Raw genomic sequence first — 23065 nt, forward strand, 5'->3', positions numbered from 1 at the left:
TTTTTATAATAGATATATTACAATTCATTTAATATCATTTTTCTTTTAATAATGAAAGTAAAAAAGAAATATGTCTATTTTATAATAAAAATTTTCATTCAGTTGGTGCAACTTTTTAATATTATTTGTAGGAAATTAAAACAATTATTTTGTACAATTTTTTTTAGTTAAAATATTTAAATTTTTTATTTTCAATTAGTAATTTTTGTATATCATTATTTTTTTTAGTTAAAATATTTTAAGTTTTTATTTTTAATTAGCGTAATTTTTGGATATCATTATTTTTCTAGGTTATAATGTAGAAAATTAAAACAACTATTTTGTATAACTTTTTTTGGTTAAAGTATTTTTATAAGTTTTTATTTTCACTTAGCGCAATTTTTTTGATATCATTATTTTTGTTGATATACAATACAGTAGTTTTTTACAGTTAATAATACACTATTTTGCAAATACATATACTGTTTTTTACGCGGACTTAGCACCTTTTTTTTACCTTTTTTTTTAAAAGGGTAATTTTTTAGGGATATCACTCTTTTTTGTACTATATGTTAAACATCTTTAAATAAATGAGCAAAGAATCCGCCATCACCCCCGTCATATTTCATTATAATTGACGGTCCTCTTTGCTTACTATATAGATATTCAGAACTTTCAAACATCTTTGCTATTCTTATTGCAAAAATAACGGATAACTACAAATCAATATGTCATTAGAAACCGTACACCTCTTTTCTTTCAAAAACTAAGATTTTAGAGAAAAACGTTTTCGACAAAAATTGTATGGTTTTGAGGAGAACATAAGATGATGTCATTGGTTTGACCTTGGATGGCATCGTTAAGGTCAGGTCAAGGACATCTTTAATTTCTTAAATGGAACCACCTATTTTTTATCCCATATTTTTATAGCTTATGTCGAGAGCTTTCCAAAACACTGTAATAAAGTATTTTTGTATTGAGTACTTTTCGATTTATAAGGCTTAAAATAATATCGTAATTTTACATAAACTATAAAATATCTAATAAAATATTTATTTTTTGATTATCTTACCTTGATACTTTTATGTACAAAATAATGAGAGGAATAAATTAGTGTAAAAAAAACACACAGTTGTTTTTAAGAAAAAATATGTAATTGTTAATTGCAAATTACATATTTTTTCTTCGGAACAATTATGTGTTTTTTTTTACACCAATTGATTGCTCTCATTATTTTGTACATAAAAGTATTAAGGTAAGATAATCAAGAAATAAATATTTTACTTGTGAACAACTTTGTACGCTTGCGCATTGGGGACTTGAGCGTTGACCAAGGAGACGTTTCTTAATGAAAATTTTTCATATTTCGACTTTAGATCATAATATTGCTGTTCACGATGCATAGAGCAAAAATAAAGACACTTTTCTCATATAAATCAAGCTCAAGCTATCAATTAAGCCTAGTAAGAACTCGATCCATTCAGCGATTATTTCAATATGATAATCTCGAATATCTCCAACTATCCGACTCGCATAAATATACACGGAGCGTATATCTTGTTGCTTACGCGGGACTTAGCACAAGACACTACTCTGTCTCTTGACATCGGTAAAGTCATTGTCAGAATGCACTGCGACACATAAGTACACAAGCTTATCTCGTAGTAGTTGATGTAACATCTGCGATATTCAGCAATATATTTTTCTCTAGCAAGCCTACCATACCAAATATCATACTTTTTACATTAGCTGCTACAAGGTAAGCTTCTGTTCATATGTGTCACGGTGTATTTCAACAATGACAAAAAATATATATATATATACTTTTTTATATAATAAAATGCAACAATTTTTTATAAATGTATATGGTAGATTTAAAAATATAATATTAAATATGTATTATTTAATATAATATTGTTTTTTAATGTCATACAGCGTATATAAAACATTCTTACTTATTCATAATTAGATGTTTCAGATGGAGCAAAGTTAAACATGACATTTCGAAATTGATAAGATGAAAACGCCTACAAAAGTTTAATTATGCAATTTTTTCTAGTTGCAACAGGTTCTACAAGTTTTATGAATATGATTATTTCAATATTGTAAATATGATTATTTCTCTTCTCTGACATTGAATAAGTAATCATTAGTGTAATATTATCGACTATTAATCACTTTACCAAGAAAAACTTTATTCCTATCTCCAAATTATTATCATATTAAATACTCTACATCTTATATTGAACCACATTAATCGGCTTTGCCAAGAAACTTCTAATTAAAAATTTTTTACAGAATAAATCAAAATTATATACAGAGATGCTATATCTGTGGAAAAATAATAATAGCAATAAATACAAATGAATTGGAAGGAATAAAATTAAGATAGGTTTAAGTCAGAAAACGCAATTGATTTAAACGATTTCAATTATAGCATGTAATATGTTGTGTTCTTATGTATATAAAAATATTTTGAGGTTACGTGAGAAATAACCAAAAATAATGTTTAAATAATTGGTCTATATAAAGAAATTGATTAAAATAGAAATCACAGAAAATTTTTATTCAATCTCCCTGTAAAATAATGTAGTAGCAAATAAGTGTTACATATAACAATTAATTACATGAAAATTTCACAATGCAAAAAGAGAAAGAAAAATAAAAAGTGACCAGCGAAATAAAATTTCCTTAAATATATTATTTTTTTATATACATATTTTTTTCCAAAATAATCTGTAATTTCACATTAAATGACAAAAACATATTATATATTCAACATAAAATATTATATATTTCTGTCTTTTTTTCATTATATTTATAACAGTGTTTCTGTTTATATTTATAACCTGTTTCCAATCGATAGTTTTAGTGTCAGTTTTTTTGCCACTTACATAACGTATCATCGATTAATAAGAGAAAGAAGACGTACCATAAAGAATACGTTCAATATAAATTCCGCAATTTGCAATGAGGACAGTAGTTTTCGATTGTGCTGTGTTTGCTTCATATCGGAAATAAGTGTCATCGCGGAACTCATCTATTGTGCTAGTTGGATAAATATTAATACTGTATGTATTGAATAATTTTATTTTTTAAGAAGTATTTGATATTGATTAATTTGACAATATAAATATATATATAACACAGATTTCTACATGTTATATCTAGACCGCTAACAAACAGCTATGACTCATACGAAATATAAAACATGGCCAATTGGTCAAATTGTTATCAAATATCGCAGAATTCGATATGACATGTCACTTGATAAAATCAAATAAGATGATATTAAAAACATGTACATTTAAAACACTTTAAAGTAAAAATAAAGTAATAAATAACATTTAAAAAACAGCAATTTTGATTATATTTAACATAATACAAATTATGTTGAAATTTTTTAAATCACATAAATAAATAAATTTCTCCTTCATCCTCCGTATATGAAATCAAATATCAAAAATAAAAAAACAAATTCTCATTTATACTAATTATTTGAAATGTTTAAATAAAGAAAACATTTTGGCATAAATATTATGTTTTGGCATAAATATTAATATTTGGCATAAATATTTTGCAAGTAAAATGAGAATGTGTATTAGACTAAACACTGTTCTAATAAAATTTTAAAATTTTTATGAATGATAAAATCAAGACATAGAAAAAAAAGAGAAAGAATACAAACTAAAAATTTAAATTTCATTTATAATTATTTAGAAACAATAGAAAAAAGTAAAATAGTCATTATAATTAAAACTTATCAAGTGAACAATTGTTTTCTGTTTTATATCTATCTTAGTTTCATTCTTTGTAACAATTAGTCCAATAATTTATTATGAGCTTCAATTATAGTACTAATCAGTTTTTTTATACAAACTTTTAGTTTAAGCTCTTCTTCTATAAACAAAACATATCTAACATTTAAGAAATATTTTTATTAAAACTAAATTTCTTGCGTACACATAAACATGGATTTATTTATTTTATTACTTTTCAAATATTTCATGATAAACACTCACATTCGCTCACATTTTTAAAAATAAAACGATTAATATTAACAAACAATATTCATAACGATCTTAAGATGCTCTCTATTTTAACAATAAGTGCAAAATTCATCAATTTAAACCTAAAACAAAATTTTACAAAGTTTCTGAAATAAAATAATACAAGAATGTATACGCCTTTTGTCGTGCATTTGCACGCAGTGATGCTTTAATGCATAGAGCTAAGAATATAAAAACATCATATGTATCTAACAATAAATATGTATCTAAGAGCAAGAAATCTAATACAAGCTTATCTTATCTGTCGAGCGCACATAATTCTAAAGAACATGCAACTAAATTGCTTCACTCCTGATTTTGCACATTTGTATGAAGCAGTTTTTTTCTTATTTAAATATTCTTATTAAAACCTTCCAATGCCATAGCCTGATATATTGTTGCAAGCCGACCTAACCTTTGTCATATTAGATAACATATGTACGATATAAATCACTAAATCATGAGATAGCAACTTACGCATCAAATTTACAAGTTAACTGGCTGTGATCAGAATTTCAATGAATAAACATACTTAAAGAAATTATGATTGCTAATAATATCATTGGAAATAATATCATTAATCAAGCAAAAACAGAGATACGAAACAGTGATCAAGGAAAAATGGAAATATAAAAACAGTTGTTATATAATATTATACATATTATATATATATATATATATATATATATATATATATATATAATTATACATATTAATATTTATTAAAGATCCAAAGAGCAAATGATTAAAATAATCAAGGATTATTTTAATCATTTGCTCTTTGGATCTTTAATAAATATTAATATGTATAAATAAATATTTTAAACAAGAGAAAAAAATAATAAATATCGATTTTAATCGATTTTTAAATGATGATTAATTCGTTTAATATATATTATTACATATTATGTAACTTGCATAATTCTTTTCATTATAATCATATCTCTTTCTATGATTTAGTGAAATTTTCTCCTCTTATCTTTTCATTTTTTTCTCCGAAACTATCCGTGATCGACCTATTCGTTACCCTTCTCTGGCATTATAAATACATTTTTCTATGCAATTTCTATTTGCATAGTTTTTACATAATTGCACACGATACTATAACCAAACCGATGCACGCGATAGTAATTTTACATGGGAATAAATTGCACTAGTACATATATAGTGAAATGATAGGTAGATGAAGCCAAACGAGACAGCAAAAGGAAAAAAAGAAAAAATAGGAAGTATAAAAAAATAACAATAAGTAACAATAAAACAATTCATCGGACATCACAGCAACATAAGATGCTTTTGCCTGTCTTCTGCATCTTTTTCCATAATGTTCATTAATTAAAATTTATATTATTTATATTATTTATATTATTAATTAAAATTAATGAAATTTCTTTTGCAACTCTTCTTCCAATCAGAATAAAGAATTAGATAAAGAAGTTTTGCAATTTTTAAAGTACATTTAAATTAAACATAGATTGTTCAAAATCAAACGAAATATCCGACCGCCAATTAACGCGAATAATAATTCGCGCAGTAGATTTCGCGTGTAGTAGATAGCGCCCGCTCCGAGACCGCGCGGACCGCTTCGCTGCGAATTCGAATCTCAGCCGACTCGGAAAAATAACAAACACGAGCGACCGCTCACTTTCGAAAAAATTCTTTGCTTTCTTTGATTCAACTCAAAACTAATTTTTCATCGTTCGAGAATCTTCTCGAAGGACGGTATAAAACCACGCACCCGATGCCGTGTCCATCACTTCAAGTTTTCCGCCAGTCTAAAACCGCGCTGTACGAGAAACAACGAGTAATAGATTTTCGCTTTTTTCGATTTTAATAGTCCTCATCGCACTGAATCGACTATTCTCGGTACTTGCAAGGCAGTGGCCTGCTTGCATAGCATTTGTTCGCCGCTTTCCTTCTTTTGCAAATTACATCTTTTTTGTACTCTTTTGTGTGTGGAGCAAATATAGTCAAGTAATTCTTTGTCTTCTCTTCCACCTTTTGATTAAACTACCCGGATCACAGGTATATATTCGTACATAGATATAGCAACATTATAATTAATATTAACCTATCAATAATCTATAATTATAAAATAATATAAATATTTTATTCTCTTTTCAACATATGAATATGTACATATACATTAAATTGATGCACGTATTTCTAATTGCAAAAATATCTTTAATTCAATTTTTAATTCATTTCGTTTTACCTCATTAAATGAAAAAAAAATTCAGCGAGTCATGTATGGATGTAAATTAATATTAATTTTAACATAATTTTTTAATTCATATTAGTTGTATTGTTTTTAAAGTTATATGTTAAAAATAATTATCTTCAATAATATTAACATTTCGATAAAGAAAACGATGAAAATAATATATTCATAATTATTATACATATGGATAACATATGTAATAATTTTAGATTGCGCCTCTTTAATTTTGTGAAGGACAATAAACACCACCATAAAGATGATTAAATTAGAAATGCCTTCATTTAAAGAAATATTAAAAGATACTGGAGGAAACGAACAACTTCTAGAAGAGCTACTGATTAAACTTCGACAATGGTTGAAGCAGCAAATTCATCTTCCTGAAGGTTTGCATTTTTAAATTTAAAGAAAAAAAAGTAAGATCTTATTAGTCAATTTATTACATATCATCTTCAAATCTAAAGAGCATATTTCGTAAATGTATTGATAAAAATATAATTAAAATATATATACACATAATTTATATAAAAGGAGAAATTATGCGCGAAGAATTAGTTGATCAGAAATCAAATATTAAATATTTAAGAAACAATATTTTCTCTCTTAGTTTATTATAATAAATATATATTATATGTTATGAATCGTCCCCTATCTCCTGAATAATAACCGACTAACAATTCAACATACAAGATCATTATAGAATATAAAATGGCAATTATTTTAAAATTAATATTAATATGTACATTTATATTTATGTTACGTATATATATTTTACTGTATGTCATATAAAAAAAATATTAATTTTTATTATATCTAGTATACGTATATAACTTTTGTGCGCATAATTTCCACAAAGTGGATTATTTTATTGCTTTTCCAAATCTCATAGCTACGTGTTTAATTATTAATAATTCACAAAATTAATATGTTACATCTTTGTAATATATATTGACAAATATAATAGGATTCCAATCTATTTGTTTATATTTATTTATGATTTCTTTCATTCATGAAATCTTATGCATATCGTATGTAATAATCAACATTATTTTATACTTCACAGATATCTCTGAAAAACGATTAAAGTTCTACATTTACAGTGCAAAATTTAATTTAGAAAAAGTTAAGAAACGTTTGGATTTGCATTATACTCTTCGTAATCTAATTCCGGAGATTTTCACAACTCGTGACCCATTGGCCGACTGTGTGCTTAAAGTAAATACATATATGTAAGTCTTTAAATAACACTTCGAAGTTGTCGGATTCTTGCATAATATATTAATATTTAAAAATTTTTTTAAATCATAAAAACATTTTATATCACTAGAAGTATTAATCGCAATTTTATATAATAGTATAATATAATAATATACACACAAATATAATTATACGTAATTATTATACATAGTTAATTTTTTGCTCAATCATTTAAGATCGATTATGTTTGATTCAAGAAAAAAAAGAAGAGAAAAAAAGAAAACTCATAGAGGTATTGTTACAAATATTTCTTTATTTCTTTCAGACAATTTGTAACCCTACCAATATTAACACCAGAAAATTATAGAATCACTATGGTACGGTGGTTACATACCGACAGTTCTGTATTTGATCTATATGATTTTATGAAGTACGTATATCTACAAGTTAAACGTAATATACATAATATGTGCAAACAAAACAGTATTATACATGCACAGTACAACAAACAAACAAACAATATTAATGCAACAGGAAATTTTTTAATTTTATAAAAAAATATTTTATATAAATACTTTTTTATACTTATTTCTCTTGCCGCGTATGCGAGCATGAACATATTACATATTCTTATATTTTATTAAATTACTATATATTCTTATATTTTTTTATATTTCTTATATTTTTTTAAATTTATGAATTATTGAATCTTATCATGCATTTCCACGATTGTGCATAACTATGAAAGAATTTATGCGCAAGTCACGAGATGTTGTAAAAGCACACTCAAAAAACGCTATATTTAGGATAATATAATATAATATTATAAAAAGATATATAAATTAAAAGGGAGGACACGCACGGATATAAAAACACAATAATTAACAATAATTAACGATGGAAAGAAGAAGAAAGGAAGAAAGAAATTGCGCTGTATGCAACATTTTACAAGCTTTTTATATTGATTCACGCGATGCTCTTATTTACTGACGAAATTATTATGTAACATTATTATGTAAAGCGATTTCAATTTCACAGGGTCGCGCTATCCAGCTGATCCAATCACAATCGATCTTTCGCTTTATTCTGCACGATCTGTAAAATCTTCTCTCTCTCTCTTCCCTCTCTCTCTTTCTTTGCCCCCCCCTCTCTTTTTGTGTAAGTTAAATATGCAAGTCCTTTTCTCTTGTGCTTGCTATTATCGATAATGAGATAGAAACAAGATACTTTCACACCCTATTTTTTCCTCTAGTCTACTACGATTCCACTACCCTCAACAGTACACATCGAAAGGAAAAGCTAAAATCAATAACTTTGATAAAATGAGATAAAAAAGGAAATGCAGAAAAAATTGTTGGCCTTTTTTTCGTGCGGATTCTTATACAACATCTCGAGATTAGATAATTTTATATTTTTTATTAAATGAATCAACTCGGCAACAAATTATTTAATTATTTAATAGATAATATTATTTAATAGATTTGATGGATGATAATTGATTGATATTATATATATATATATATATATATATATATATATATATATATATAATATCAATCAAATATCAATAATATTATGTAGGTGTATATATATATATATATATATATATATATATATATATACACCTACATAACTATATACATATACACATATACCCAAAATATAAATATTATACAAATTTTTATTCATCTTTGTAAAAATATCAAGATAAAATCAATAAAAATATACTATTTTTTTAAATATTACAGATATTGCTCCATGATAGTGGAGACACGCATAGAGGAGGATATAGTTAATTCCGAAATTATAATTTACGATTGTACCAATTTGACTTTCGGTCATGTATTGAAGTATACACCAGTTGCAGCAAAAAAATTCAACATTGTTTTGGTATTTAAGAAAAAAATTTCTTATATGTATATACTATACATATAATATATACTTTACAAAAATTAATACATATAATTATACTTTACAAAAATTAATTTTTATTATTCAATCTATATAGGAATCATACGGTCCAAGAATGAAAGCAATTCATGTGATAAATACACCAAGTTTTTTTGATGTCTTATTGACAGTAGTTAAATCAGTATTGAAGGCAAATCTTGTTAACCGAGTATGTTAACCGAATATAATTTAAAACTAGAAACTTTGTATTTCATGTGTATATGGATTGGAATAATTATACAGTTTTAACTGCAATTATAATATTTTAGATACATCTTCATACGTCCGGAATAGAATCAATATATGGGATTATACCAAGATCTCTTTTACCAGTAGAATATGGCGGTGAACAACCATCACTGAATATTTTATCAGGTACAATATTCTTTACTTCTTTAAAAATATGTTTTTTTATCAGTGACTTTATTTCGATTTTAAATATTTAAAACGAAATATTAAAAATAAATGATAACATTTTCACTTGAATATTAATCTATATGTAATAAAAAATATTATCTGTCTTTAATTTTCATGTAGCTTAACAATAATTATTTTATTTTCACAAAAAATTCTTTTAATTAAATATCTAAACCTAAGAATTCCTTTAATTATTTTATATGTATTATATGTGTGTATATATTGTATATGTATATTTAAAACATTTTTTCTTATATACAAATAAATATATTCATTATATATTTAGAATGTAAAACATATACTAAAAGATGTTCAAATTTCTTTGATATTGTTTCAGATATGTGGAAAGCAAAATTGATAGAACGAAGAGAATGGTTCCTGAGGGAAGAAAAAGTTAAAGTTAACGAATCTCTTCGATCAAATTCTGTAATAAACCGGGACGATTTATTCGGAGTTTCTGGAACATTTCGAAAATTAGACATTGATTAACGTGAATGTTATTTTAAAGATATAGATAATAAGATTTATGTTATCGGATATATACATACAGATATATGCACACACTATAGTTATACTAAACTTTACTAAATAGTTATATGTAATGTAAGGAATTCTTAAAAATATTAATATTCATAAAATAAAATAAATTTTATATTGACATTGTACGTAAAAAATAAAAATTATAGCATACAAGTAGGAGATTATTTAGGCATTATCATAATAAATGATAAGTATATGTCAAATTACACAAAAAGATGCATTGAAAAAAGGCAATAATTGCATAATAAAAAAAAATATAGTTGAGATTCCTATTTTTAATATTATTGCTACTATAACATTGATAATAATAACCTCGTGCATAGTAATAATAACTTTAAATACTTTTAATTGCCACTAAAAATATATTTATATAATTTATATATATATTTATAAAATATATTTATATAATTTATATATATTTATGATAATTATATTTTTAGCAGCAATTATATTTAAAATTATTATTTATATTGTGTGTGTGTGTGTGTGTGTGTGTAATCATCGTAATTTTATATTATATACAAATTGTTATTGCAATATTTTTAATAATTATTATACATCTTTTTTTTTTCTTAAAGAAACTCTTCTTCTTCTTCTTTAAAAACCCATGTTTGAAAAGCATCATTTAGCTATAAAATAAAATAATCCCCTTACATGTTATTTTTAACAATTAAATATTGAATCTTGTAATTATAAATTATTTTACTATCAATTGTCGTGATTGCGAAACAGACAAACGCTCGATAAAACACGATTGAACATATAATTCTAAAACTATCGATGCTGTCGACTATATTTCGAATGTGAGACAAGGGCAGCATTGTCGAGAGTGAAAGGGGATTGTATGTTATAGGTATGTTCAAGTCCTGAGGGAGTAGACAGTGAGGTCAGAAGCACGTTAATGGGGATAATAAATGGCCTCGGACCGCCCTTTGCAATTCACCCTTGGCCCGTTGAAACCTTTCGAAGGACATGTACCATGCTGAAGCCGCAATTTTCACATATATATCAGCTTTTATTAATATATGATACTATCAATTTGTTGCTGCATGTAAAGTTGCGCATAAACGTATAAAACTTATAATATCATTTCTTACAGGATATTAAAAAAGGGGATAAAGGAGATCTTGAGGATCTGGAAGGTCTCGGAGATCTCGGGATCAGGAAGGTCTCGGAGATAAGGTAAACCACGAGGGTATTCAAATAGGACAAAAGATAATTTCGCTAAATAGCTAGAAGCTAATTTCTGCGAGGTTACAAGAGGTGAAAAAGTCAGCCGCATCTTCATAAATACACTTTCCAATGTTTTTCAATTGCGAGAAAATAATCTTAATTTGTCGCGCCTTTCAGCGGCATTAATTATAATTGAGATTGCGCCAACTTCACTACGCTGGTCAGCACTTCCCGCGATCGCGCTCGGTGTGGCGAGCGTCAGGGACGCCACAATATTATTACAAAGAGATTTAACAAATATACCTTGCAAGAATGATTGATGGTTCGAATTTGAAACCTTTTGCTTTGTTTTGCTTGATTCGCTGTTTCTTTTAACAAATTTCCGAGAACATGTAAGGAGTGAATTTTTATTTTGTACTTTTATCGCAGAATCGCTGACCTTTTAATATAAAATAAAACATGAATATAAAAAATGTAAAATATAAATTTCGTATATGTAACATAAATCGTGTATGTAACATAAATAGATATAATAGATTTGTGTGTGTACTTACGTTTTGGAAGAGAGGGAGGAAATAGTAAATTTACATCTGTGCATGATTCTTCTTTGCTTTCAGACGAAGATACAACTTTTATCGCTCTAATTTTTCTATAAGAACCTGGTTCCTTGTCATCCATTGAGGCTTCGCGAATCTTCTATTAATGAACTACGGAGCGTCGATTAATCGTTCACCGAGGCTTTGTGAATCTTCTATTAATGATCCGCAGAACATAAATCAATCGTCTACCGAGGCTTCATGAGCCCTCTATTAATGATCCACGCAATGTCAGTTAAAGATGTCTAATAGAGGTCCATATGAAGTATGTATTTGATTTTAATTGTGGACGTTTATCATTTTTTTATCAGTTCATCAGTTTTCTTTCTAATAAATCTTGGGTGATTATATTAATAGACCTAAAATATAAAAATTTATACAATTAATTTATATAATTATGTACAGTTTAAATATATTTTATTTATAAATTAAATTATAAATAATTAAAAATGTGTATAAAAATATTAAATTGTAAATGTTTAAATGTACTTGAAAAATTAGCTGAAAATTTTTTTTTACTTATAATTTTTTTAAATTTCCATTAATGTTAAAACTTAAATATTAATCTTAATAATATTAATTATCTACTTAAATATTATTTATTTATGTGTAAATCTATTATCCATAATTATTGTCTAATAGACGTCTACAAGAAGGTATTTATTATAGAGGTAGGATAAATGTTTAATGGATGTCTGTCTGATTTCCATCGTGGATGTAAACATCTCAAAGAGCTATGACGGTTTAATGGATCCCTAATAAATGTCTATCTGACTTCCACCATGGAGATAAATATTCTATGGAGCTATGATGGTTTAATAAACATTAACAGGATGCCAATTTCTATATGGGTTTATTCCAAAATATGGACAGCCAATGCGCATTTTATCAAATCATAGTAGTCAATTCACGTCTGCATTATGGAAAGCACATTTAAATGCTGAAAATATGAAAAAGTTTTATATAGATCGATTAGGCATCCTCAATCTAATCCTACAGAATGGATGATGCGCGAATTGGGTCGATTTTTTAGGACATTGCGGAAAAACAATATAAAATGGAATTAGTTCCAACAATCGAAAATTCATTAAATGTTACAATCTATCAGAGTACAGGTCTCATACCTTATGAATTGCACTTTAGTAAATCGGTTCAAGATGAAATCCTCAAATTTATTCAATTTCCGGAAAACGAAAAACCCTCGCACCAATATCTCATTACGATGGCTAAGAGAAAACTTAAAAACAATTTCAAATATCGTAAAAAGCAATAAGAGAATATTTTGAAGGTTAAATTATTAGTTAGAGATTTGGTTCTGTTAAGGATAAGACATCTCTCCAATGCCTTTGATAAGGTAGTTGACAAATTTTTTCATCTTTTTGAAGATTCATATAAAATAATTCAGTATATTGATGAAAATGCGTTTTTATTAGTTGATCATCAAAATGAATAAAGGGAAATAGGCATTTATAATCGTCGCAATCTCCGAAAATATTACAGTGATAAAAATAATGTTCCAAAAAGTAAGAAAACATAATATTATGTATGTGTTTGGTTTCTCTCTAAACTATTTTTGAATTATTGTTAATGATGATTCCAGTAAGTGTGTGCGTATATTTTTATTAGTAATATTGATGTATATATGTGTGAAAGGTATGAATGATACGTAGAATCAGGTAATAACAAAAATATCTTCATAGGATTAGTTAAATTGTAATTAATGTTTGACGTATTGGTATGTGACATAGCCGTAAGCTAATTTGAATTAGTTATTGACGATTACTTTACGCTCCACACATCACTAGTTTGTTGTATAAAAGGAGAAAAATTGTAACAAGTGATAATCAAATTTGAACTGCCGCCATTAAAGGCAAAGTTTGTTTCCCTCAATTTGACGCATGCAAATGTTTAACTAATATAATGCGCATACCAATCCATAATGATCGAAGTGTGAGAGCCTCGTCTTTGCTCATCTTCTTTCATTCTGAGATCCTGGCACGGCAAACATCGAGAAATCGATGATTGCATTGATCTGTCCATTTGGAAAGAAGAAGGAAATAGAAGAAGTGAATACCCAGAAAGTGAGATCTGGCCAGCTTCTTCATAATTTCCGCAGCCTTCTTCACAAAATACAGAAAGAATTCGAGGCCCCGGAATAGCTGAGAAAGCTAACGAGGGAAATCTCGAAGAGTAAAAAGATAAGTCATTATTTCGAAAAGAGGTATAGCGAATTATTATTATATACATTTTTTAATTAATTGTGTCTTGTGATTTTTTTGTAGTTTTAATTATAGAGATGAATAATATATTAATTATCGCAAAATGTTCGCACATTAAAAAAATGTTAAATCTGTGTCGAAAATATGCATATAATTTGTTATTTTTTTTGTTATTTTTGTATGTTCTAAAATCGGAAAAGAAAAATGTTTCAACATACTTCTTCATATATATTTTTATGTTATTATACATTAGTAAAACTTCTTGAAGATTTTAAAAAATAAGGTTTAAATTAACGTAATCGATTTCGTCTTAGTTAAATATAACTCAATTTTATCTTTGATCATAATTATTATATTACTTTTAACAATAAATATCGTAGAAGTTTAATTAAAAATTAAAAATAACATCATAATAGTTTTTTAGAAATGATCTGTGTATAGTGTTTTAATATGATATATTAACTCACGAAAGATCTTTTATTTTAGATATTTTAATTCAAAAGATAATTATGAATATTTTTCGTAAAAAGAACATTAATGAACATTTTTAGTTTTATTTAATTTTTAATTATTTTTATGTACAACATATATATTTTTTATGCATTTTAATATATTTTATATAACATATTTATGTAACATTTTATTATTTTTATTTACAAAAAATATTTTTGCATACAAATTGTTTTACATTATTTGTCAATATTTTATATATTTACATTACATAGTTCACTTTCTATGTGCAATGTATACATATAATTAAAACTTAAAATTAATCAGGTTATATCCATATTACGTATGTAACAATATAAATTAAAATTAATTAAATCAAATTATTAAATATTATATACACTATAAAAAGTATAACAAGATAACAATATTAGGAACAATATTATTAAAATATATTGATGTTATCGGGATATGGTTATTATTATTCTAATTTATAGATATTTTTCCACCATTGTTTCTTAAGAATTTTAATAAAGCTTAAATTAAGTTCGATTAATTTGAATTATACTTAAGTGTATTCCATCCTTTGGTGCTAATAGGAATGTTTTAGGCTCAATTATGTAGGGTATTTGCGTTTTATCGCAAACTTCTACTTTATAATTTCGTAGCATCTTGATAAGACCAATCTTTGTCTGATAAACAGCAAAGCGAGCACCTGAAAATAAAGAAAATTATAAAAAAAATTTCTCGATTAAAATAATATTACATGTAAAAACAAAACAAAGAAAACTGAAAGAAATGTATTTAAATATACGTATATCACTTTACCAATACAATTTCTTGGACCATCACCAAAAGGTAGATAGTGCATCGGATGCCTGGTTTGTATTGCTTCGTCATTAAATCTTTCTGGATCAAAAGTATCTGGCTTCGGATAAATATCCGGATCTCGATGAATCGCGAAAATCGGAATCCATACTTTTTGATTTTTTGTTATATCAAGTGTAGTACCATCGAAAGTATAACTTGATGTCGATCGTCGCATAAGAAATGTCACTGGTGGATATTTTCGTAAAGTTTCTGCATATATTAAAAATAATATAAGGAAGAATTATTTGAAAATTTGTTTGTGAAGTATAAATTATCGAAATGTGTACATATATGTATTAAAATTTATTAGCAATAAAATTATTGATATTATAATGCTACTGAAAATTAATATCAAATTATTAAATTATTTTTTTTGAATGATGTACCTTTGAAAACTTTATCTAAGTAATTCATCTCTTTTACGTTTTCATATGTTAAATTGCTACCGTGTTTAGTGTATTCTTGCTCAATTTCCTCACGTAGCTTATCTTGTATTTGTTGATTTAATGCCAATTCGTAAAGCGCATGACTCATAGTCGTCGATGAAGTTTCAAAACCGGCAAGGAAAAATACGAACGCTTGAGCAGCTATCAAGCTTTCGGTCAGCTCTGAAAAACGATATTTTTTCACAATTAATTTTAATTCTTTAAATATTACATCGAAAATTACAAATTATGAGTAATCTACTATTAAGCTACAAGTAACGTATAATATTAATATATATTACTATTAATCTATAAATATATATATACAAAAACTCATAAACATTGTCAAAAATTTAAAAAATTATCATTTTAAAACTTTCTTATATCACAGAAAATTTTCATAAAAATATACAGTCGTTACTTACTGATATCACCCACTTTATCTGGATTCTTTTTTAACTCGCGCAGCATATCAATGAAATCATGCCTAATGACATTATTTGTTTCTCTATAATTCATAGTTTCTATGACAACACGTGTGAAAAATTGATTGACCTCCGATTGTGGTAGGATATAACTGAGCATTTCGTCGAGCCATGGAAGGGCTTGTCTTATTCTCATCCGTAAAATATTTTGCCAGGTTGGCGTGAAGACCATTCTTCCCATCCTACGAAATTCACTGTCTTCGTCTGATAGAGCATTCATTTCGATGCCGAATGCACAAGTACCGATTACATCGGTCGTATATTTTGCCGTTACCTCGCGGCATTCTATAGGCTCGTTTTTGCTCACCAATTTCTCAATATATTGTTCAAAATGATCGGCGCATTCCGATATTAAAGAGAACATTTCTTTTAGCTTACCAGATGTAAAAACGGGCGACAACTTTATCCTTAAAGGTCGCCATCTTTTAGGCTCTAAAGCGAAAAGATGTTGGGACAGTGGATCAGCCTACGATATAATAGAAAACAATTACAGTCAAATAAATTTATCAATTTCATTAAATTATAATAATTTAATAATAATTAAAAATAATTTAATAATAGTTGAAAAAACTTAAGGCTATTTAAAATTAATATAATCTTTTGAATAATTTTGATTATTGGAAAATATCGTAATATATGTAAAGTTATCATCTTTATATAATTACAATATTATAATAAAATTTAAATTATCTACATACTTTTTCACTGACAGGAAGTCCTCTATCGGCGAACTTAGAAAAATCTTTGATAAGAATATCCTTAATTAAATCTGGATCTTTTACAATCAGAACAGGTGTTTTTCTTGTGAATATTCCAATCATGGATTCATTTTTATACTCATTGTATATATCCATTAAATACTCTCCTGCGAACTTTTTATTAAGCATAACGTCTTTAACATTACCAAAAACTGGTATCGGTTTTGGACCGTGAATGCCACGTGACTTCCAAAAATCGTAGTTTGATGTAAAATAATAATAAGCAGCGAGAAATATAGCCGCAATACCGCATAGTATTTCAAAAGGTCCCATTGTTCTGCTGTTGCCAATCAATTATTTACAGCAATGTTTGCTAAAAAAGAAAAAATAATATTTCATAAAGACTCATTGTTAATCTATTTCAATAAATCCAAAATTTAATAAAAAGGTTGATAAGCATTAAATGCATATTTAACAAAGAGCATAAATTTATTATAACTAATTTTTTAATCAGGTTTTTGCGATATCGGAATAATCGAAAGGTCAATTATAGATATGTGTAAATAATTTGTAAATTATAAAAATTTGTAACAATTTGTAATTTTGTAAGTTGTTAAGAAAAGGGTGATGCAATTTCGTAAAATGTAACGCATTTATATTATGACATGCAAATTATTTTTTATTTAAAGTTTATTTAAAACTTATTAATGTATTGAACATTTATTAATGTAATTTAAAGATAAGCAATAATAAATAAAACGACAAGAAACTAGCGAATAAGTGTCACCGCGGATGGTAATGCATAAATTTTAATTATTCGCGATAATTTAAACAAGCACGAGACATATGCATATGTTTCACTTGGTGCATTTACCAAGATATAGATTCTCATTTTTGAGAATTCTATAAACCCTCTTTACCCCCCCCCTGAACTGATGTAGACGAGAAAAGTATCGGGGCAAAGTCGCTGAATCGTGAATCGAACCCGAGTCTTTCGCTTGCCGGGCGACTGCTCTTATCACTGAGCTATTCAGCCCCACACGTATATCCCCCTTATCTCTTTGTTTATATCTATGGAAATAATGAAACGCGATTATTTCAGACCCGCGTGAATTAAATAAATTAAAAGGTTCTTATTCGCTAGTTTCTTGTCGTGTTGTTTAAATACATATAGAGCCTAATTCCTTTCAATTTATTTAATTCACGCGGAGCTGAAAAGATCGCGTTTCATTATTTCCATAGATATAAACAAATAAATGAGGGGGATATCGGTGTGGGGCTGAAAAGCTCAGTGGTAAGAGCAGTCGCTCGGCAAGCGAAAGACTCGGGTTCGATTCCCGATTCAGCGACTTGGCCCTGATATTTTTCTCGTCTACATCTCTTCAGGGCGGGGGGGGGGGGTAAAGAGGATTTATAGAATTCTCAAAAATGAGAATCTATATCTTGGTAAATGCACCAAGTGAAACATATGCATATGTCTCGTGCTTGTTTAAATTATCGCGAACAATTAAAATTTACGCATTACCATCCGCGTTGGCTCTTATTTGCTAGTTTCTTGTCGTGTTGTTTAAATACATATAAAGCCTAATTCCTTTCAATTTAATAAATAAAATTTTATTTTATGCTTTTAATAAATATATAGTCTTAATTAATATAATTCTATGCCTATTTAGCACAAATTTGCCACGTTAAAATCAACCGAATGAGAAATCTCATTTCTTCACTTTAATATACTATACTCTATATCAATATCATAAAATATCATAAAACTATATCATAAAATCGCGAAGAAATGCTGTCGAGCATGTATGTTTATAATTAATAGCGAAGTGGAGATAAAGTGAGCAAGACCGTAAATAACATAAGTAGAAAAGTTCCTAAGATAATGAACCATACACTCTATATAAAGTTTCGGATTGAACCATGTGTTTTAATATTGTGCTTGCAAAATAATAATTTGCATACTGCTACAATCGTATTAATGCGATGATAATAAAATCAGTATCGTTTATCATTTCAAAATATAAACATATCTGACTCATGTCATTCTTATCTTATGTAAATGTCAAACTCACGTCATTGTTATTGTATGTAAATTAATAAATGGAGACACATTGCATCACTTTTTGAAATCAATTATCTATTAATAATTCACATTCTTTTTATCGTCAAATGAACGATTTTCGCGAAGAAATCTGTGATTGAAATACAAAAATTAAGGACGTTCTCTGTCTGTGTATGTGTCTGTGTCTGTGTGTGTGTCTCTCTCTCTCTCTCTCTGTGTGTGTGTGTGTGTGTGTGTGTGTGTGACATACATTTTGAAATTGCTGAATTCTTTTGAAAATCTTTGAAAATGTTATATTAATTATTTATATGATAATCGAAATATTTCATTATATGCGATTCAGAAGACAAATGATAGATAATACCCAAACAAATGATAGATAATACCCAAATAAATGATAAATAATAAATATGACGTACTTGAATGCGGTATCGTAATGGACGATTACAGCAATTGACACATTTGGAGCTATCTCAGCCGATCAACTTGTCACGAAGTAACTGGAAATGATACTGGCTGTCGTGGCACAAGTTGGATCAAATTATAAAGCGTACGCGCCACCACAAAAGATTGCGAGTAAGGAGGTGAGTCACGATGAATTGCAGAAACTACATGATCAACATTTATCTCAAATACAAAATTTCGAATACATGACTTCGCATATTATAATAATGAGAAAATATAATTGATCAGATAATTTTCCTTAATCATTACACTCTATATGCTATTGCGTATGTACTCTGCATTTAATAAAATGAACTTATAAAATAATTGTGAGTCATTTTTCGGTCGATAATTTTAATTAATTATGTGACTGTGTAAGACATATAATATAAAATATATACATTTTATCAGATATATTGGACTAACAATTAATTTTTTAACTAGATTACACGTGAAGTTTTGTATGGATAAACGATATAAGGAAAAATAGCTCTTTGGAAATAAATTTTAATAAAAACAAATTTGTTAAGAATATAATGAAGTGTAATAAAGTATTCATGTAGATTACATGTTAGTAGATTTCATGTAGATTACATGTTATTTGAATTTGTCATTGAAAGTATACATTCGGTTGATTATTTTGTTTATATTTCACGAACTATAGTACATTTTTTTACACTTTATTACTTTTGTTATATATATGTACATGAGACTTCCTGATTGTCTTTTTAATCGTTTAAAAGTATGTTACCTTTTAAATTGATAAGATTAAAACGTGTTATATAATTGTTTTATAATTAATACTCGCACGGAAAAATTTATCTAATAGATATCTAATAAATGTCTAAATGTGTATATGAGGTTCAACTTCTATAAATAACTAGTATATATATATATATATATATATATATATATATATACAGGGTGTCTGCTAAACATGCGGCAAAAATTCAGGGAGTGATTTATTGGATTATTTTAAGACTTTTTTGTTATCTGATGATTTTCGAAAAAATTCTTTGTTTCGAAAATAAAAGCAATAAAAGTTTTTTGACCAATTTTTCGAAAAAATGCTTTGCTTCGAAAATAAAAGTTTTTTGACCAATTTTTTTTTTTTTTTTTTCTTGTAATTTTCAATAATTTTGTTAAAAAACCTGTATCGCCTGTTATCTATGAAATAAAAAATTGGTCAAAAAACTTTTATTGCTTTTATTTTCGAAACAAAGCATTTTTTTGAAAATCATCAGATAACAAAAAAGTCTTAAAATAACCCAATAAATCCCCCCCTGAATTTTTGCCGCATGTAGCAGACACCCTGTATAGATATATATATGTTATCCGCTAAATAGCTACCAGAGATATCTCCTAGATATATAACTATACATGTCATCCACATATCTACATGCACACACAAAAAATATAGGCCATTAATTTTTAGTTTAGCAATTTTTTAACATCTTTAAATAATAAATCAGCGAAAAATCATCGTATTAAGATAAAACAAAATTCAAATTAAAACTTAAACATCTCTTTCAAAAAGCAAAAATACAAATTTGAGTTACAAAAATTTTTTACAAAATGACGTTAAAGAGAGACTTAAAATGAAAAACAAACTGTTGCATTGCTCAGGAGAATCAGTTTCCTGGCACAAAAATGTATGGGTTTTTAAAAATATTCATTTATTTCTTAATAAATTCACATTTTAATCAATTTTCTACGATAAGTTTTGATAAAATTATATCATTTCAAGGAAAGATATAAATCTGAGTCATTAGCCGCAAATTTGTCATTAATATATCAGAATTTCTCGTTACGATAATTTCGTTTCTTCTATCTTATGACTTTATTTGCAGATCGTCGAAGGTCGTCATACTTATCTTTCTTGGCTCTTGTTGATCGCTCCGTGAATTGCTTGTAGGCTTCGTTCTTCATGTTTAGCACTTCTAGGCATTCATCGTCGAATCACTCGTTTCTTCTGCTCTGCGCTCTATATCCTATCACCCTTTCTGCCATAGTTTTTATTTTTCTCTTAATCTCTTCTTACGCTTCATTTACGTCCTTCCCAGTGAGAGCATTTGACATTGGAGTTAGCTCCTTCTCCAGCGTCAGTCCGTATTCGTTGGCTATTGATTCATTCCGGAGTTTGTTAATATTGAACCTTCGAGGTTCGTTTTGGCCTCAAGAACTATTGATATCCAGTACCGGAGTTTCACTTTAATCAGATAATGGTCAGAGTCACAGTTCGCTCCTCGATACAAGAGGATATCCTGGATACTAGAGACCCAACGCCTCTGTACGTGATCTATTTGATTATGCGTGCGTCCATCTGGTGATGTTCAGATTCTTTTATGTATCCGTTTATGTGGGAAGCAAATCGAGCTCACGATCAAGTCCCTACTATTGGCGAAGTCAACGAGTCGCTGTCCATTTTTATTGCTGTTTTCGTGTAAATTGTGTCCTCCTGTGGTTCTCAAATGAGTCAGTTGGTTTCTGATTTTCGATTTAAAATCCCTTAGTAGCAACTTCACGTAATTTGCAGGTAGTGAATCAAATAACACTTCTAGTTGATTATAGAAGTCATCTTTAATCGCTTCCTCTTTATTCTTCTGTCGGGGCATGAACATTGATGGGCCAGATGTTAGAAAATTTTGTTTTTATGCGAATTGCGCACAGTCTTTCATTATTATGTCTGAAATTTATTATTTGCGTTTTGAATTATTTAATTATGCAATAGTTATATTATTACAAAAAGATTTAACAAATATACTTTGCAAGAATGATTGAGGGTTCGATTTTAAGACCTTTTGCTTGATTCACTGTTTCTTTTCAAATTTCCGAGAACATGTAAGGGATGCACTTTTATTTTGTACTTTAATCGTAGAATCGCTGACCTTTTAATACAAAATAAAACATGAATGTACAAAATATAAAATATAAATTTCGTATATGTATTAATAGATATGTATCAAATAGATTTAATAGATTTGTTTGATAGAGTTGTTGTGTACTTATGTTTTGGAAGAGAGGGAGGAGATAGTAAATTTACGTCTATGATTCGTGTATGATTCATCTTTGCTTTCAGACGAAGATACAAGATTCCATAAAAACATTCTATAAAAACCTGGTTTCTTGCCGTATCCAAGTCTGATGCATAGATTGCCTTTCTTGCTTTTTCGCTCTTTCGTAAGGACGCTGAAAATATTTTTAATAATAACAGCAAATATTATTACGAAAAAGAAGAAAAATATTAAAATTCTTATTTATACTTATATACGATACTTGTCAAAAATCCGTTC

General features: G+C 27.3%; 2 protein-coding genes across 5 annotated transcripts; one reads left to right on the forward strand and one right to left on the reverse strand.

Annotated features, from left to right (window-relative positions):
* The first annotated feature begins 2944 nt into the window (after positions 1-2944).
* LOC105252100 (alpha-tocopherol transfer protein-like) lies at positions 2945-14370 on the forward strand. 4 transcript variants are annotated; one of them, XR_003123468.1, is made up of 12 exons: positions 2946-3050; positions 6459-6632; positions 7310-7475; positions 7769-7873; positions 9192-9333; positions 9452-9562; positions 9663-9768; positions 10148-10300; positions 11204-11613; positions 11701-11915; positions 12141-12384; positions 12789-14370. XR_003123468.1 is itself a non-coding variant. In XM_025413091.1 (8 exons), the coding sequence occupies exons 2-8, from the start codon at positions 6506-6508 to the stop codon at positions 10297-10299; spliced, it is 909 nt and encodes a 302-aa protein (XP_025268876.1). In that variant the 5' UTR covers positions 2946-3050; positions 6459-6505; the 3' UTR covers positions 10300-10435. The 4 variants fall into 4 exon arrangements, 1 of the variants encoding a protein (XP_025268876.1); XR_003123469.1 differs by lacking the exon at positions 2946-3050 and adding an exon at positions 5555-6053; XR_003123470.1 differs by lacking the exon at positions 10148-10300 and having other exon boundaries at positions 2945-3050.
* A 922-nt stretch (positions 14371-15292) lies between these two features.
* On the reverse strand, positions 15293-19842 carry LOC112639469 (probable cytochrome P450 6a13). The gene is made up of 6 exons (XM_025413491.1): positions 19748-19842; positions 17264-17636; positions 16506-17031; positions 16042-16263; positions 15614-15865; positions 15293-15500 (listed from the first exon to the last, which is right to left on the reverse strand). The coding sequence occupies exons 2-6, from the start codon at positions 17594-17596 to the stop codon at positions 15328-15330; spliced, it is 1506 nt and encodes a 501-aa protein (XP_025269276.1). The 5' UTR covers positions 17597-17636; positions 19748-19842; the 3' UTR covers positions 15293-15327.
* Positions 19843-23065: the final 3223 nt, after the last annotated feature.

Source organism: Camponotus floridanus, unplaced genomic scaffold (assembly GCF_003227725.1).
Source record: "Camponotus floridanus strain SB8 unplaced genomic scaffold, Cflo_v7.5 scaffold11, whole genome shotgun sequence".
NCBI lineage: Eukaryota > Metazoa > Arthropoda > Insecta > Hymenoptera > Formicidae > Camponotus > Camponotus floridanus.